This window comes from Zea mays, chromosome 2 (genome assembly GCF_902167145.1).
Source record: "Zea mays cultivar B73 chromosome 2, Zm-B73-REFERENCE-NAM-5.0, whole genome shotgun sequence".
Lineage (NCBI taxonomy): Eukaryota > Viridiplantae > Streptophyta > Magnoliopsida > Poales > Poaceae > Zea > Zea mays.
Window position 1 is genome coordinate 239212021 of NC_050097.1, and position 19455 is coordinate 239231475.

The 19455-nt window shown below is 45.2% G+C and overlaps 1 protein-coding gene across 2 annotated transcripts; it reads right to left on the reverse strand.

The window, feature by feature from the left end:
• Positions 1-3897: 3897 nt before the first annotated feature.
• LOC100283540 (seed specific protein Bn15D14A) lies at positions 3898-9693 on the reverse strand. 2 transcript variants are annotated; one of them, XM_035964813.1, is made up of 8 exons: positions 9263-9693; positions 9123-9177; positions 6940-7369; positions 6690-6775; positions 6366-6462; positions 6205-6276; positions 4716-4823; positions 3898-4559 (listed from the first exon to the last, which is right to left on the reverse strand). In XM_035964813.1, the coding sequence occupies exons 3-8, from the start codon at positions 7363-7365 to the stop codon at positions 4323-4325; spliced, it is 1026 nt and encodes a 341-aa protein (XP_035820706.1). In that variant the 5' UTR covers positions 7366-7369; positions 9123-9177; positions 9263-9693; the 3' UTR covers positions 3898-4322. The 2 variants fall into 2 exon arrangements, with proteins under 2 accessions (XP_035820706.1, NP_001149912.2); NM_001156440.2 differs by lacking the exon at positions 9123-9177 and having other exon boundaries at positions 3924-4559; positions 9263-9668.
• Positions 9694-19455: the final 9762 nt, after the last annotated feature.

The window sequence follows — 19455 nt, forward strand, 5'->3', positions numbered from 1 at the left end:
TGGAACAGAGCCTGAGCAGTGACCGGCTTCGTCTGAAATCCTTGAAAGCTGGTTAACAACAAATCCTTCAGCTTCTGCCATGAAGTGATCGTTCCTGGTCGAAGGGAGGAATACCAGGTTTGAGCAACACTTCTGACAGCCATAACGAAAGATTTGGCCATGACTGAAGCATTGCCACCATACGAAGACACTGTTGCTTCGTAGCTCATCAAAAACTGCTTCGGATCTGAGTGACCATCAAATACGGGGAGCTGAGGCGGCTTGTAGGACGGAGGCCAAGGTGTAGCCTGCAGCTCAGCGGACAGGGGAGAAGCATCATCAAAAACAAAATTCCCATGATGGAAATTGTCATACCAGTCATCTTCGTTGGGAAAGCCCTCCTGATGAAGGTCTTGATACTGAGGCCTTCGGTGTTGCTCATCCTGAGCAAGATGACGAACTTCTTCAGAGGCTTCGTCTATCTGCCTCTGCAGTTCAGCTAGCCTGGCCATCTTCTCCTTCTTGCGTTGAACCTGCTGCTGAAGGATTTCCAGATTTTGAATCTCCTGATCTAGATCATCCTCCGGAGGTGTTGGACTGGTAGCCTTCCTCTTCTGGCTTCGTGCCTCTCTAAGAGAAAGGACGTCTTGGTTGGGGTCCAGCGGCTGCAGCGTGCCAGCCCCTGGTGCTGAAGTCTTCTTCGGCGGCATGACGAAGGTGATGCTTGCCGAAGGTGTTGAAAAGCTCAAGAAATGGAAGTGAGTTCACCGGAGGTGGGCGCCAATGTTGGGGACTTGTTCTCAAGTGCTAAGAGTTAAGAACAAGGCAACATAGAAAATGTTAATCGTTAACGCCATTCGTCCCCCGAAGCATTATTTCCCTTAGGATATAATGACTTGCGGACGAAGGTTATGAAGGACATACCTTCATAAATTCATCAAACAATGACGAAGGATGAAATATAAAGAATGTAAAAGAAAACATGAACAATCATTTATTATTATTGAACATAAACAAAAATATTATTGAACTATAAGTGTACCTTCAATCGGAAGGAAATGACAGTACAAGCGTGACGCAAAAAGCGAATGCCAAGTCAGCGTGAACAGTACGGGGATACTGTTCACCTATTTATAGACACGGGACACAACCCTTACAAAATTACATTCATGCCCTTTACATTTGATAATAACTCTATAGTAGTCTATCGAGGTCTAAATAGCCTTTTCATCTTTAAGTCGGTTCCATTCTTTGCTGTTACGCCGAAGCTTTCCTGCTCGCACCTTCGGCTTTGTATCAACCTTCGTATTATTCCGGTTTACTGCAATGCCGACTTTAGTCCGAGGGTACCTGTTCACACATTGTACTACAGAAATACTGTTAAATCCTGTTTTTGAGGACCTTCGGACGCCGAAGGTCCCCAACAAGATGCATTTTTGAATAGATAAGTAGAGGATAAAACGCCGTGTCCCTAGTAATGGAATGGTATTGTTGGAGTTAGTCTAATACCTATAGATTGGGCTCATCATTTTTTTCGGAAAGTTACAAAATCACACATACAACATTCGCGCATCACTTTTTTTCATATCTTATGAACCTTTTTGAACACAACTTTTGACATAGACATTTACAAACAGTTGGTCATAACAGCTATTTAGCTTTTTTTAAACGAAACATGCATAAATTTATTTTTTTGTAACAAACTTATCTACTTTATATATATTTAGTCATGATTTTATTCCATGTTGTAGATAAGATAATTTAGAAGTGTTTTAGCATGTCCGTATAGACTAAATTTGTAATGCAAGAGGAACGTAAAAATAGTTCAATAAAAATATGGACTTTAATTTCATCAGCTTGTTACACTACTCACCGTGTTTCGGATAGTCACATCTAGCTAGTGCCGTGAGCAATATACGTATTTGAGTTAAAAAAACGAAATATTTAAGAACGGATGTAGCTAGTACATTGTATTTGGAACGGGGACGTAAGATCTACCAAGGCCAAAATTTGAACAAGAAGCTCAAAATGAACCGGAGAAGAAAATGGGATAGATATATAGAATGCCGCAACCATGATTAAATGCCAAACATTTGGGTGTCTGTTAACGAGTAAACTATTATATAGATTAACATTTCATTTATTACTATTATATACGTAGATTATATAGTAGAACACTCTCACATGCATTTCTGTGCCCAGTTCAAAACAGAAATTAAATCGACCAACAATACTATTTCATGCATAAATAATAAGCATTCTTTATTTAAAAAAAAAGACATGGTGAAAGCGCGTGGTAGTCAACTAGTACCACTAGTCGACTACCACGCGCTTTCACCATGTTCGTGGTGGTTGTAGTACGTAGTATTAAGCTAGCATGCATTGTTCCCCGATGCCAAAGTTGCCAACGACGGCTAGCTGGACAATGGTCAGTGCTCCGAGGGAGGGTGGCAGTAGCCGCCGGGTCCGCTGCCGTTGGTGCAGCCGGACGGCTGAGCGGAGCTGTCGGCCGTTGCCGTTGCCGTTGCCGCCGCCGCCTTCTTCGTCTCAGATTGCGCCACCGCCGAGCTTGAGCCTCCTCCTCCTTCATCACTCGCCACCGGGACCGACGACGACCGCGCTGCTGCCACGGCGCCGGAGCCGAGGACGAGGAGGAGGATGGCAGCTGCCGCGATGAGCTGCCTCATGATCGATCGGTACGGTTCTACTGGATTATTATTATTATTACGCGCGCACTTCGCAGCTGAGGCCCTGACCCTGAGGGAGAGCTTGAGCTCTTGCATTGCACGTCGTCGTTCTTTCCATCGATCGGTTGCATGTTTATATATACTGCTCATGAAAGCGTCGTCACAACAGTAGAACACGATGTAGCAAAGGAAACGGGTGTGTGTTTGGGTTTGGGATGTGCGCACGTACTAGTGGAAGAGACGTGACCGTACCACCTGGGAACGAACGTACGTCTGTCTATTGTCGGAAAGCCACTCGCGCTCATTTGTCAATAGACATTTGACCTGTGTGACTGCCTGTCGACGTCCTCAGCCATCAGTGCCGTACGCCAAAAAAAAAAACTTCCTGGGAAGAAGCAGCAAAGGAAATGGGTGTAGATGGGGTCAGTGTTTAGGTGTCCGATCGAGTGCAACAGCTAGCTTCAACTCCATTGCCCGTCGATCGTCGTGGAGAAAGATTTGGTGGCGCGAGCTAATTAAGGCCCGCAGCGCACGTGGATGATTAGATTACCTTTGCGATAAGACTAATCGAGAGGGAGAGCCGTGAATTCCGAAGCAAAGGCGCGTCGATTTTATCATCGGCCGCACGCGTGGCGAGTGAAGCAGATGTCAAACCACAGCGTAATGCCGAGGGCCTAACTCCGATCCGGAGTTCTTCCCTGCTCTTCTCTTTAATTTGTGTGGCTTTAATTCCTCCATGGTGCACCACTCTACATGGGGCAGTTTCAGACGCATCACCGCCGGCCCCGTGCAGTGGTTCAATTTCTGGCACATGACACTAGCTAGTCCCATCTCCAAGGTGAGCACATGCGACGGCCGCTCCATGCATGTCGTCGGTAGCGTGCGTGCATGGTAAGGTAAGCTAAGCCATTCGCGTGGCTTCCTCCAGCAGCTCACATCAGTAGAATGACACGGGGAGAAAAATGTGGCAGCGCGCGCTTATTAAAGAGTCAATCTGCACAAAGTCAGATCTTTGCCGACCAGATCGTGTGCAAACTGCGCAAATCACGCCTCGCCTTTTGGCGTTGAAAAGATTTGTGTCTCCATGTGCTCAATGCTCTTCCACAGCTTAGTACGTAACACCAACCAGTTCGAGTGAATTGCCGCTGTTACTGGCACCTGAAAGATTTCATAGTAGGTAGCTGATTCTTGATTGATTAACTGGTATGTTCACAGGAAGAAAAGAAAAGAATCATGCATGACCTGGTCAATTTTTTTCGACATCAATCAGAATCGCTTTGCCAATATGCCCACAACAGGTTACAGCTCACTCAGGTACATTACATAGTATCAGCGAATGCTGCCCCCCACGCAATGACAATATGCCCGGCCGTTTGGTTCTCACACAGGACCGACTCGGTCACCCCATACAAAACTTGCAGCAAATTTACAGACACGGACACAGCGCACGGTCTCTGGCAGGCAGCCAGGTTCTTACAAGGGCAACGCCCAAAAAAAAACAATCCAGCACCAGGCACGCTGTCTGTTGCCGGGGCATGAGGCCATCTTTCCGGGTGATGTGAGGGTATATGGATTAAGATGAAAAACGGCATGGCAATGGATGCTTCACGGGTCAGGTTTGTACAGCGGCGGCGCTTGTCTGCTGTCCCGCTTTCTTCATGGAAGCCCTCGGGTCTTCCCTGGATTTGGGGGCGCCCTGGACTTAGCAGCTGGTCCAGTCTTTGGAGAGCATTGTGCCTTGCTGCCGATGTCTTTGGAGTTCCCGATGCTGTGGCGGTGCAGCCGGCAGCACACTGCGCCGCCGCCGCCGTTTCCTCCCTCTGGTGTGTGAGGCGTGTCGCTGCAGCTCTTCCTCCGCGTCAGCTTTGGTGACTTGGCACGAGTTGGAGGCACCTGCGAGAAAGAAAAAAGGCAGGAAAAAAATTAATATGAAGTTATGAAGAAAAATCTAAGTAACTGATGTGGCAGGATAACTTATGAAACTGATTGAAGGCCTAGAGATTTTCCTTCGGAATCTAAATACCTATTGAGCAACATGAAATACATTACCTTCTTAAGTTCAACCTTTGGTGGGGGTTCTTGGTAGAAGCTCGGCACGGGTTTCGCTCGGACGACCAAGTTCTTCCTCAGTTGTCTTAGAGCTTCTTCTTCCTCTTCCTAGAAAAAAAAGAAAAAGAAAAGGACAAGAGAAATAATGACAATTTTAGCTAACCCAAAAAAATCATAAAACAGGCTTGGTAACAAAGCGTTTTCCTAAGTTAGACTGTCCATAAAAATGTGAAAGCATAATGATGTGTAGGCTGTCTTCAGCAGATCGTGCATATGGTCGCGTAAAATATTGTTTTGTACCGTAGACTGCACTATTCACAGGTGGGGGTGAAGTTTGAAATAAAAGATGGGATGGAAGATAGGATGGGTAAGCTGCTGGAGACAGCCTTACAAGAGGCATCAAATATGCGTGTACGAATGACACGGTACAAGCATAATTACCGCAGTCAAGTGAGGTCTATGTGCAGTAACAACATACCAAGAGTAAGCAGGCTTCAGATACAAGCATCCTCAACAATTCTAATACCACTACGTAAAGTTACCAGTCCTGTAGTTTTCCCTAGTAAAAATATAAGATTTTGTGGGACAAAATATTTCATTATAAAGACAAATCAATTCATGTAAACAAGAAATAATTATAGCTTCACAAGCTTAAAGTTTAGTACGTGTGTTTATACAAGAAAAGCGAAACGGCCTCTAGTTGAGTTGGTTAGGTAGTCTAAGTAGCACTCAGGTCCTGAGTTCGACTCCCCATGGCCCGTGGGAGTGAATTTCAAGCTGGGTTTAAAAAAAAACCTTGTTTGTTCCACGCCAAAATACAGGTATAAGGTTAGCTTTGGTCGTGGTTGTTCTCACATGGACTACAGTGAGTGTCGCTGTGTATGAGAGGGGCAAGGGTTCAGGATTTCTTCAACCTAAATGAGGTCTTCTTAACGCAATACCCAGGTACACCCGCACGTTGTGTTTATACAAGAAAAGTCTTAACCAATTTAACTATATTGACTGGACAAAGAAGCCACGTGCAAAAACTCGTATAGTTGCTATTGTAGCGAACAAGAATGCAAATGGACTAAAAGATGGATAAACCTTCAGAAAAGTTAATTTCAAGGCATCAATCATATCCTAACTTCTTTTTTGTTTCTTGCATTTTACAGCACTAACTAAGCAAGATGGAAATGATAAAAATTGTCGTAATGATTGTTTCCAAAACCTCAAACAGATAGTATTTTGATAAGTCGAAGACGAGACAAGAGTCATGTAAAAAGGTGAGCTCGATGAAGTTCAAAATATTTATACCACAAAATGTGGAGGAAAACGGTAGGTTAAACAAAGCTGCTCCAAAATTATAATTCCAGTGCTTATAAGAATGCAATTATAGTTTCCAATGCATTAGGAATAGTGATTTTGCAAAAACGGGTGCTCTTCATGATGCCACAAAACAAACACCAATATTCAGGCAATACCATAAAATAAACCATATCAGACTTACCTGCTTTCTGGCCTCTGCTTGGAGTTTCTCCTCTTCCAAAGCCTTGCGCTTTTCTTCTAATTTTGTGTAAAACTGGAGAATCAACAAAGTTTTGGTTACCCAACTGGCTCTTTAAAGCCAAACAGTAATCATGATATTGCACCACAAAAATACATGTGTACCTCTCCTCTCTTCTCAGCACGATTATCACAGACAAATGTAGGTGCAACAGCAACCGTTGTCTTCTTAGTTTTTCCAGCTCTCGCTGAAGTTACAGTTCTGTACACAGCTCAGGAAATTGAGGGATACAATGAAAATTGGGGGATACAAATGAAGCGATCTTTTTACTAGCAGACAGTTATTTAGGCATAGAAAAGGGTTCCATGCAAAATGTTATGGAGTTCATATGCATAAAATATTAAAGAAAAAGGAGACACTAAACAGACAGAACAATAAGATCCACTGGAAAATTAATATGATCAATATTTGAAAAGAAAAAAGGATACGAAGAAGTGACAGAATATGAGTCCTCTTCTTGACTGTGAGAAGTATTGTCAGATTGGAGAGGCTTCCTGCATGTGACTGATGGACTCTGCAAATCCACAAACAGTATAGTTTGTCACTAAAGTTGCCTGCTTTCATGTTCAAAAGTTAATTTGGCAGCGTAAGGCAAATAGAAGACGGTATGAGAGACAAAGAGAAGTAGATGAAGCCCAAAGGGCACAGTTGAAAGGAGCGTACAAATGACTACCAGACCTTTGTCATGCTTCTTGGTGAGGAGCTACTTATATCTGAAAGTTTTTCCCCGCTGCTGGTGGGATAAGAAATTGGAGCACAAGTTCCTGCTCCAGATGACCTTCTTTCAGGTGCAATAGTGCATGACTCAGGGACAGTATGGCTAGACCCTTGCTGTCTAGCTCCTGCAGGTTTTGATGGTGAATTGCTGACAGAAGACTCCTGCTGATGAATCAGCTTGAGCAGGTCTGGGTTTACAGACACATCTTCCTGGCCACGGGTGTTCATATGTGAGTTCACAGCATAAGGGTTCTCTTGCCTTCCTGAAGAATCTTCATCATGGCTGCCACTCACAGCTTCCTCATGATCAGCATTTCTGTTAGGTGGACACATAACTACGCAATCTGATTCTTCATCAGTAGACATATCAACAACTTCTTTCCCCATTGCACTGCATATTTTATAAAAAAAATATACATAAATATTTGTGTACTGCCAAACCAGATGGAGACTTGAAGCGCCTTACATATCAAATCATAAAGAATAATAGACAATAATAGAGTCAGACAGGAGTATAACATAGTGCTCCCATCAATTGTTTATAACTAAGAAAAGACAACTAATTAACTATATAAACATATACATTATCAATCACATGCAAGCAACTACCCTTACAACAAAGCAGAAAAATCCAATACGCTAAAATCCAACCGACAAATATAGAACAATCATACAAAAATAGAGAGTTGTGTGATCAAGTCCACGTGTAATAAAGCTTACACATGTGTTTCTTAAGTTCGAGTCAAGAGCTATTGCGTACATCTGAAGAATATATAGATGATTTTGGTAATCTGACACTTAGAAGCTTCACATTTAACACATTGTTGTAGAATTTGTGCAGCATTTTTATTTGTTTGTTGACCTTGAATTGGAAGTTATCCTCTGGTGCAATATATAAGTTTGCTGAAATGCCAGCCTAGAAAACTTCCAAAAAATGAATCGAAAAGTAGCTCCAACTTGGCCACATTCACGGTAAAAGATATATGCCAATTTCTTCAAACAAAGCACAACACCACAATGTTTATTTGCATGTTCAACATTGCAGAGTGCATTTAATACGAACTTCACCACACAATAAATACCAGCAAAATTTGAATATTTGTCGTATATACAAAACCCGCCAGAAGCAACACAAGATTTTTGGCGGGAGCCCTTACATCATGGCCGCTAAGACAAAATAATAAATTCTTCACATTGCATAGCTTAGAATCACCAAGCTTTATTGCAAAGAATTTTGAAAATTCTGCAGGGCGTGACATTTGAAATATAAAATTAGGCATGGCTGAGTTCAACAACACGACTGGAAACATTAAAAAAAACTCTATCACAATCACAACACGCCCATCGTACAATCATTCCACAGGAACAAGAATGCACGACCTTGAATAATCAGTCAACGCCCCTCTTCCACAAATTATTTATGGATCCATGCTGATACGAATCCAGAAGCTTATCCCATTGTTTGCGGGGAGACCAACTCATTACCCAGTTAATTCCTTCCACGCAGGCTACAAATGAATACCGGCCAATTCTACCACTATTAGTTGTATATACAAAACCCGGCAGAAGCAACACAAGATTTTTAGCGGGAGCCCTTACATCATGGCCTCTAAGACAAAATAACAAATTCTTCACAGAATCACAGTGCATAGCTTAGAATCAGCAAACTTTATCTATAAAGAATTTTGAAAAATTCTGCAGGACGTGACATTTGAAATACAAAATTATGCACGGCTGAGTTCAGCAACACAGCTAGAAACATCCAAAGAAAAACTCTTATCACGATCACAACACGCCCATTGGACAGCCATTTCACAAGGCGGGACCTCGAATGATCAGTCAACCCCCTCTCTTCCACAAATTATTTATGGGAACCACGCTAATACGAATCCGGAAGCTTATCCCATTGTTTGTAGGGAAACCAACTCATCACCCCAGTTAATGCCTTCCACGCAGGCTGCAAACGAATACCGGCCATTTCTAGCACTATTATTTTCGAGAAAACCAGACATTTCAGCTATCACGTGGTGGTGAGAAAAAAACAGACATTTCAGCAATCACGCGATGAGGAACCATTCGAGAACCGGCGGCTTTTCCCCCACACGCGCGAAACCCTAACCCGCGCCCACCGACCCAGAACTCACCAAGCAATTCGCGCAAATCACCGAAACCACCCCGCGAACCGATCCAGAAAACCACCTGGATCCACCGCGCAGCTCAGAAAAGTGAGAAAACCACTCAAAGCCCAACGGAACAGGATAACAGCAGAAACCAGCGCCATTACATGTTTCCGGCCGGCAGGTCCCAGCGCCGCCTCGCCGCGGCCCCGGGGTCGCCGCCCCCGCCGTTTGCCTCCGCTGTGGCCGCCGTGCTGCCCGGTCGGTAACCCGGACCGTCAGCTCGCACCTCCAGCTCCCACCGACTGAGTCAGGAGGCGGCTGCCGGGCCGCCCCGCCTCGCCTCGCTTCCCTCGCCCCACCACAGGCCACCGCGCAGAGCTCGCGCGGCCCTCCTCTGCCTGCGTGCGCTGCGCTCGTGTGTGTCTGGGCGCGGGTCGCGGCCAGGGGGCGGTCGGCTGTTTGTGCGGGCGGAGGCGAGGGGGCGAGGTGGGCCCGGCGGTGAGGGTACCGCCCGGGGCCGCGGGCGGAGGCGAGGGTGGGACCTGAGGCCCGAGGGTGCCGTCCGTGCCGCGACCGCAGGAGGCACAGGGGCTCGGGGCCTCGGGGGTGACCATGTGCTGTGGTATATGATTTGGAACAGCCACGTGGAAATTATGGTTAGTTAGCGCAACATTTTTTATATAGTATAAGGACATGTACAATATTTATACGTTTGATTCGATTTTCTAAATATAAGAGACACTTAACAAACTTTATGATATAAACATGAGTCTTTAGAGTATTTAGATTATAATTGTAGTTAAGAGACAATATGAATAGAGTGTCGTATCTCTTGTATTTTTTTCAACTAACTCTTAGAGTCTATTTAAGAGACTCCATATTAAATAATGTTGTACATATAAAACTATGAATTCTCCTATTTTTAATCATTAATGTGATGATTATTATATACATTGCTTCTCTGTAGGAGGACGATATTGTCCAATGCGAGCATGATGCGTCAGCGGCTCAGCGCAGCGACGAGGAAAGCTGATGTCTCAACTTACTACCAGCAGTGCTTGCACGCTTGCCTACACTTCAGCATCCATTCATTGATGTGCGTCGAAAGTGCATTTTGTGGTGGTGTGATCAGGCACATTGAAAATGGTCGATCGATCATGATTTTCAGGCATACTTAGGCCATCTTTCAGTAGGCTGTGTAAATCAGAAATGACCGTGCATAATATTATTTTACATTGTGAATTATACTGTTTGTAGAGTAAAGTTTGAAATAGTAAGTGTGATAGGAGTGAGATAGGGAGTCTGTTGAAGATAGCCTTACGGTATGTTTGGAAGTACCCAGTTATTTTTTTTTAAAAAAAAACTGGTTTTATAAAAATTGAAATGATTATAAACATTATATCTAAGTTTATACAAGTTTCTTAAAAACTAAGAAACTAGCCTCCCCTATCTAAAACCACTTTATAAAAACTTAGGCGACTCTAAGTAGAATGAACATTTTTTTCATAAACCTATTTATAAAAACTAGAGATAAAAACAAGATCTAGAAGATATTTGCTTCTTGGGTTTTTAAGAAACTAAAAATCTAATTTATATAAGTTAAGATATAAATTGGTATGTTTGGAACAACGTCTGTTTTCCATAAAATATTTACAAAAAAAACTAGGTGCTTACAAACAGACCCTTAGTATGAATGAGATTTAAGATGTGTTTGGTTTGTATAGATTAATTTGTAATCCCTCCATGGTATTTCATTTTGATCTCTAAATTGCCAAATACGAAAACTAAAACTCTATTTTAATTTCCGTATTTGACAATTTAGAGACTAAAATGGAATAAAACGGTAAGACTAAAAATTAGTCACTAGAAACAAAACACCCCCTTAGAACAATCAGCTATGGAAAAAAAACAACAGCATCGAATTACCCCCACACACCACACCAGATATATAGGACCAAACGAGGCCGCTTTAACTTGCTTCATCGTCAAGACAGTGATCAGAGTGATACACTCATTTCTACTCGGTATCATGGTTCTTGAACGCCAACCTACTAAAACAAAAGCCATTGGCCTTTATTATACCCTGTATAATAAGTTCTAATCATATTATATTTTTTTTTCCCTCCGTTTGAGATTAGCATGCGTACTAGAGCTGGGCGTTCGGGTTTACCCGATATTTCGGGTCGGGCTTTTTGGGTTTTTTATATTTCGGGTATCTAACATCTATACCCAAACCCGTACCCGTAATTTCGGGTACCCGTAATTTTGGGTACCCGTAATTTCGGGTACGGGTTCGGGTAGTATCAAACTACCCGAAACAGTGAAACAATCCTCATGCAACCAGCAGCACAGGTCGCTGCTCCCCTACAAAAAATCAGTAGTGCAACACGAACTATCCAAAAGCAACAACGCAGGTCGCTGCTCCCCTACAAAAATCAGCAGTGCCTTGCTGGATGCTGGACTGCTGGCTACCTTGGTACCTCTGCCTGCCTTGCTCCGTGCCTTGCTGGTGCCTGTACTTCCGTGATGTGCTTGCTTTGCATCCTGCCTCCTGCCTCCTGCCTGGCTAGAGCGAGGGAGAGTGCTGCATGCCCGCACCGCAGTCACCGCTCCGATGGACATGGAGTCATGGACAGGGACAGTTGGACGCCCGGACAGGGAGACTGGGACTGTGGTATGGAAAGAGCCGCAGGCCGCAGCCGCCGCTCGGCCGCTGGAGCTGGACAGGGAGTCAGGGATAAGCCGCCGACAGGGAGAGGTCACTTGCCAGGCTAACTGGGCCGTATGTAGATTGGGTACTTCGGGTAGATTGGGTACTTCGGGTACCGCGGGTTAATACCCGATTAGGCCCAAACTTAATTCGGGTATTCAATTTCGTTACCCGTTGGATTTGTTTGGGTAACGGGCTTCGGGCTAAACGGGTACGGGTTCGGGTATTTCGGGTTTAGGGCTTTGGGCTCGGGTTTTATGCCCAGATCTAATGCATACTCATGTTTCCTAGCAATCGAAACAAAACAAAGCAACCGTTTTTGCAGCCACAGTGCACGAGGCAAATTCGGCGGTGAGCCGGTGACCCGACCCACGAGCGCGCGCGCAGTGCACGAGGCAAACGGGGCCCACTTACCTCAGCCCGCGCTTTGAATAATCGCGACGACGGGGCGGGAGCGGGAGCGGACGGCTGAGATGGGATGCACCGGGGTACCTACCTACCTAGGACGAGGATAAGGTCGGTCGGTGGCTCGGTGCCCAAGGGTTTGTTGGCGCGGGTGCGGTGGGTCGCGGATCCTTTGCGGCTTGCCGGGCTGGCTGGGCGGCCGTCAACGTCCTGGTCCTGGCCTCCTGGGCGCTGGAAAGTCAAAAAGGGCCGGACCCGGACACCCGCTAGCCCCCGACCGATCGGATCCTCTCAGCCTCAAGTCAGGACGTCAGGTAGCCTTTTGCGTAGTAGTACGTAGCTCTCGCGTATCGACGTTTTCGTTGGACAGTACTAGTTGCGTAGTACGTACGTAGCTCTCGCGTCAGGTCTGCTTCTTTTAATTCTAGAACTAGAATGATGTGTCTAGGATGATGTGTGGGGGGCAACGATATTTAATCTCTGAATGGTAATCACTCCTGCTTAGATGATGATGATGAGTAGCATAGACGGTATAAGGACGTGCGGTGCCGAAATGAATCACGTCGGTCTCGTCCTTAAAGATGGCACTGTTGTATATATATCTCACTTGTTGGGGGTCATAACAAGTTAGCGATGTGACCCCATGGTTTAGTAAACCCTAGCTCCGTGCTTGCGGTATCCATGACCACCATGTGAGTCGTCGTCGGTTTCAGCGAGGTGTACGGCACGGACGGACAGAACCTCAGAAACCTGCTGCCACGCAGCCTCGCCGTCAGAGCACAATCACCGGAGATGGAGACGAAGGGGTTGCCACACTCCAGCAATGATGGATGTACGGGACTGATCGGCGTCCAGTCCCATCCGCCGCCGGCGACTAATCCGCATGGGCCGATTATTAGTACGCACGACCACTGTCACTTTAGCCAGAAATCAAAATGGAGTACAGATGCTTCCATGCAAAGCAAAAGCATGAAAGAAATCAAAATGGCAATTCTATTCTCTTTGAGAGTCACGTGTATAAATAGATAGATGGTAAAGTTATACCTCAGGATGCAGCTTCGTCTTCAAGCTTTTTAGCGTTTAATATTATGATCTAGTGCAATACAAACCACATGCACTATTGATGAATACTACAACCATTTGGTCTGCTTGCCAAGCCCCCCTTCTTTTTTTCGCGTAAAATAGGCTTAGGCCTCTTTTGAAACAAACGAAAATTTCCCGATTCCTATGTTTTTCCTGTGTTTTTGAACCAATTCATGTGAATTTTTTATATCATTTTTGTGAAATTCCTGCATTCCAAAGAGACCATGAGTGGCTACCCTCGAGCTGTGTACAAAGAATCAAAGATGGACAACGATTTGTCTATTTCCAGGCATATATGCGATGCAACCTATCCCTTCTCAAAAAAGCAAAGAAAAAAGATAAAGAAAAAAAATAGAAAAACGAGAAATTTCTGACGGCCCAAACCGTCGGAACTAAGGCCTAAACTGTCGGAAATAACTTATTTTTGACGGCTTTCGTTTTATGTCCGAAGACAACCGTCCGTCGGTCCTAACTCGTTGGAAAAAACATTATTTCTGGCAGCAACCGTCGAATTACAGGGTCGTCGGACTTTTGTCATTTTACTGTTGTGATATTTATCTTCACACACACATGTATTTTTACATTTACATTTATACATTTATTTTTATAAAGGGCGGCTTTGGGTTGGAACATAGAATCTCCAAGATGTTACATTTTGTACGAAATGGCTGGTAGGACCTAAAATTCAATTTGCAATTATTTTAAGTGCAATCAATCCCATTTGAGGGTTCTGATGATTAAATGACAAAACAAATAAGGTCTCTAACAAAATTTTCTCCTAGTGCATGAACAATTTATTTAAAGGTGTAAAGGAGTATTAACCTTAGTTGAGAAAGAAAGAGGAAGTACAACAGATATACATCGTATAGTGTCTTGATGGGATTCCATTCGACAGTCATGCAAATGGTCTATATTTATTGAGTCAGAGGATTTAATTTTTTAAGTAGTTTTCGTCAAGGTAATGGTGTTTGTTAAAGTTCAAGCCTCTAATATTCAAAAGATATTTTGAAAACCAAATCTTTTGGACACTCTGTAGACATTCTCCGTTAGAGTGCCATGGAGGAAGACATTCTTGATGTCGAGCTCATGGATCGCCTAGTTCTAGGAGAGAGAGAGATGAATGCTCACACGGTGGCGAACTTGACGATGGGACTGAAGTTCTCGTCGTAGTCCACACCGGGATGCTGTGTGAAGCCCCGAAGGACCCAACTGGCCTTGTAGCGGTTGAGGGAGCCGTCTGAAGTCAGCTTGTGGCGAAAGACTCAATTGGCCCTGTAACCATATTGGTGTCTGGTGGACGCGACACTAGGTCCCAAGTGTGGTTGGCCAGCAGGGTCGGCGAGGGCGGCGCGAACGGAGGAGGGGACCAGGAAGGCGTCCGAAGGAGTGGCAGTCATGTGAGCCACCAAGATCAGCTGGTTGACGGGGCAGAGAACGCTGGTTGCGCGACAAGTCACCATCGGGTGGACGTGCCTGAGGTCGCGGTGCGTGGCGACCGGGTGGTACACAGGGGGCTCGATGCAGGCCAGCGGGGGGCTGAGAGCTCGTCCACCTGCTCGTCGGCGAAGCGAGTCGCGCTCGTCAAGAGGGCCAGGTCAATGGGAACCAAAGGAGTGGCCCACCCGCGGCGGTGGTAGACGAGGGCAGGGTTGGTGAAGCGGGCCACACTCGTCAACGGGGCTACGCATGGTGTGGGCGAAGTCGACGGGGCCGCACGTGGCTTGGAAAGAGGCACGAGCGAAGGTGTCATGGCCACGCGTGGCGCGGGTAGAGGCGCGAGCGAAGGCAGTGGAGCAAACCGAGGCATCTAGGCCGCACGTGGTGTGGGTAGAGACACGAGCGGTGGCGTCTGAGCTTGGAGAAGGACGTTAGGGAGCGATCGGGCGGAGGAGGAATCAGATTCGACTCAAGGAGAGAGTCAAGATCGGTGGGTGGGGGAGGAGCCAGCAAGGGAAGGCTTGGAGTGTTATTAAAATTGACATTTGCCGATTCAAGTTTTGGCCATCCGTGTGCTTATTTACCTCATGCTGATTATTTGGAACATTTATGAAACAGTTTCACATTTTTCATCATCACAGCGACCTGTCCGTCGACATGTAATTCATGAAGAAACATTGTTGATTTAATTAAGATATATATGTCAGAACAAAGCTAGTATATACTCAATTACAATATTTTTTTCTTCCTTCACTTGAACTGATGGGTTGAGTGACCACTGGAGTTGCAGCAAGGAGGCTGCCACCACAGTACATCGAAGTGTCCAACTGCTGCCGATTTTTTTGTTTTTTAGCCCGTTTCGAGACAAAAATTTAAGTTTGGACCCCCAAAAATTTTATTTGCACGTTTGGACTCGAAGCTCGGCGCCATAGGCTGTGGCGCCGAGGTAACACAGCTCGGCGCTACAGCCTATGGCGCCGAGCTGTGTGACGTGGCAGTCTGCGTGGCACCTAGCTCGAAGCCACAGATCTTGGCGTCGAGCTAGGAAATACCCGCAAACTACCTTTCTCTCTGCGCGTTTCTTCTCTGTTCGCGTCACTTCTACCGCCGCAAAACCCACCGCCGCCGTTCCGTCGAAATCGTCGCCGCCCGCCCAGCTCCGGCCCTGCTCGCCGCCGGCCGCCCGCCCTGCTCCCTGCCGCCCGGTGCTCCGCCGAGCTCGCCCGGAGTTCCCCGCCCCGCTCGCCCGCCCCGCTCCCTGCCGCCCGGAGCTCCGCCGAGCGAGCCCTCTGCCGCCCGGAGCTCGCCACCGCGCGCTAGGGACCGGCGCTCGCCACCGCGCTACGGTCGGCCACCGCCCGCTCCGGCCCCGGCAGGTCCCGCCCTCACTGCCGCCCGGTATTTTTTTTAATTTCTTAGTTTGTAAACTGTTAGCTATTGTTAGTGTTTAGTAATTAGTTAGCTATCCACTTATTTATTGTTTAGTAAATAGTTAGACATTTTGTTGTTAGTGTTTATTAAAATAGTTAGCTAGTTTCTTGCTTAGTATATTGTTAGTGTTTAGTAAATTCTTAGTGATTATATAGTTAGCATTTTGTTTATCGCATTGATATTACATGTTTTCTGTGTTGGCAACCATCGTGTTGTCGTTTATTCGTAGGTTCTATAAACATCACTTTACAGGGGAGGTGCTGCCAAATTTTTTATTGACAATAGGTTTTTTTGTACGTAGGTGTTCGTCCGACTTGACCTTCTCCACCGTTAGCTGGACTCGTACGCGTTCTCAGGTATACATTGTTTTCGTACATTATTTATAGATTATGTAATTTCGTTTGATGTGTTCATTTAATATTTACTATATAGTTATTAGTTAATATATATTTATTACTTAGTAAGTTAGTAGGCTTAAGCCCACGGCTGCTTACCGCTGGGACCAGGTCGAGGAGCCATTCGCACGACACCAGCGTGCTTACGTGGAGTACTCAAACGAGCTCGACGCACTTACTCCTTCGATGGTGAGTTTTCTCCTTTTATCTTTTACATGTGCTTTTTACTTTTATCGCACGACACCAGCGTGCTTACATGTGCTTTCTAAAACTTTTGCAGGTGACTTGACAACCGTATCTTGATCTATATTTCGCCAGCATACAGTTGAGCAGCATGTGCTCAATAGACGAGGACCTCTACCTCATGAGGTGTCCCCTCATCTGTTTTTATGCTGTTGAGTACCACTTGCCCCACAGAGTTGCTCGACAGTTCGGATTGCGCCAGGAGTTTCCGGTGGAGCCATTCTCGACTTCAATAGAACTTCATAAGTGAGTTACTACATGCACTTGTTATTCTAACTAATAATTGAAATATCAGTTAGTCGCTAATTATGGTTCTAACTTTTGCAGGTTCGACAGACAGAGACAGAAGAAGGTCACGGACTTCGAGACCCACCATCGTGATTACATTGATGAATGGGAACAGCAGGGGGATCTTAACTATGAGAACGACCAGGCACACACAAACTACAACTTCCGGAGGTATTTGATTTGGTATTCTGGTGTGACTAGGTGCAAGCTGAAAGGACAGTGGACAGCTGCAGACTACGCCGAGCAAGAATCGTCAGACGACGAAGACACAGCTTTCGACATAGCTGCTCGGCACGGGTCCCAAATTGAGGCTGCTCCAATCCTTGATAGAGTGGTAACTATTTCTTTACTAAAATTAGAGATTTCAATTCAATGCTTTATGTCTAGTTTTGAGCATCCTAATGTTTTAACTTGTGATAGGGAAACTCTATGCTCGTATTTGTTGTTGAACTTGAGTGTATCTCACAGAGAACTTCAGATAGTACTACGCTCTTACTATCAGTGAGTATCAATGTCTAACAGAAAACTTGTTTATTTGTATGTTCTAACATATGTCTTTAACTAATATTTTGATTACAGAGGGTATCACGTCGTCTTCGTCGTGCAGCGGCTCGGTGTGGATGTCGGTCTCTAGCGGGCGTTGACGTGCAGCTGCCTGTGCCTCTTATGCAGCAGGACGTTCAGCCTCCCATTTGTGCAGTTGGACCATCTACAGCAGGACTGAGCTCGTCGCGATCGACGCGGGACACGTTTGAGGACGTGGCCCACGACGAGGAGGAGGAGGAGGACGACGACGACGACGCTGGCGCTGGCGCTGGCGCCGCAGGTCAGGTGGAGATTGGACCATCTCAGTTGCAGGATGCTCCTACAACTCAGCCATCACAGCTGACACCACGTAGAAGGCGTCCACGAGACCCTTACACTCCAGGCACCGACGCTCTTGGGGCCAAGGGCAAGGGTAAGACTAGGAGGAAATGAATACTTTTGTGATGTTGGTCTTATCCTGAAAACTGTGTGATTTGGACTCATGCTGGAGACGTTGTAATATGAACTATGTTATGTGTTTTGGACTATGTGTTGTGGAACTTGTATTTTGGACTTTGTTTGTGGACATTGTATGAAGAACTATGTTCTGTGGATGTTTTTATATTCAATGTTATTTTGTGATGTATTATATGTTGAAATGCTTATATGTCTTATAATATGTGATTATTTGAACTGTGGTTGTTAATAAAACAAGGGAAACTCTTGCAAATTTTTTTGTGAATTGTAAAAAACATAATAAGCAATAAGTAACGCATCTTTAGAGTTCTAAATTATTTTTGATACGTAAATACTACATAATAGGCTACAATTCTTCAGTCTGAATCACAATCTATGAGTAACTCATCTTCGGAGTCATCCGTCGCGCAATCCTCAATGACAACCTCATTCCACTTGCTGCATTGTCCTGCATCACACTTGTCACCAGTTCTCTTGTAATAATTGGCTTCTGCTTCATCTGCAGCTTGGGAGAATAGCTCATCCTCAGCCTCAGCCTCATCAGACTTCTTCTTGTAATAAGCTGCCTCTACCTCTTCGACGGCCTGAGACATAAACTCATCCTCTTCCTCTTGAGCACGTAATCCTGCCTCAGCTAGTGCGATGAGCTCACTCAACCTTGATGTGTCGTCCTCCTCTTCTTCATGTAATCCTGCCTCTGCGAGAGCGATAAGCTCACTCAATCTAGATGTGTCGTCGTCCTCCTCCTCCATCAGCTCAACCGTTGTCATTTTATCCTGAACATATCTCGCATGCGCCTCATCGGCCAAATAGTTTACGCCGCTTCCAATCTCTGCAAATATAACGAGGAAAATAAGTTAGCAAAGTCAAGATAAATAAATTGTACTAACATAATTATAATATCATTTATCTCACTTACTTCCCTTGAGGCGATCAGCAAGATTATCCAACATCTGTTTCTGGGCTTGAGCCGCTTCCCATTCCCTTGCATCCTGTGCTCTCTTCTCATCTACCGCCTTCAACCTCCTATACTCTGCACGCTTCGGGCTATCATAAAAGGCAGATTTTGCTTCCCTACGCATGTCGCGTGTGCGATCGTTAATGTACGAATCGACGAGCCGAGATCCACAACGTATCTTCTATCCCATTATTCTCTTGGACTCTATTGTGCGTATCACCTCTCCTTTGTCGTCGTAACTCTCCCAACTGCATTTCCTCGTCTCCTACAAAAAAATAGTAAGTACCGCTATAACATTACAGCTGGTGCAAAAAAAATACCAACCTCATCGTAATCGACCATATGTCCACAAAAATATCCAACACCAAGCTCCGAAGGAACTAATCCATACTTAGCTTTAATACC

What these genes read in the sequence shown, in the direction of transcription:
- LOC100283540 (XM_035964813.1), bottom strand. Translation starts at nt 7,365, where the DNA reads ATGGGGAAAGAAGTTGTTGATATGTCTACTGATGAAGAATCAGATTGC. An exon ending in CACCAAGAAGCATGACAAAG is followed by an intron (nt 6,776 to 6,939) that starts GTCTGGTAGTCA and finishes GTGGATTTGCAG; the next exon opens with AGTCCATCAGTCACATGCAG. An exon ending in CAAAGGTTGAACTTAAGAAG is followed by an intron (nt 4,560 to 4,715) that starts GTAATGTATTTC and finishes TCTTTCTCGCAG; the next exon opens with GTGCCTCCAACTCGTGCCAA.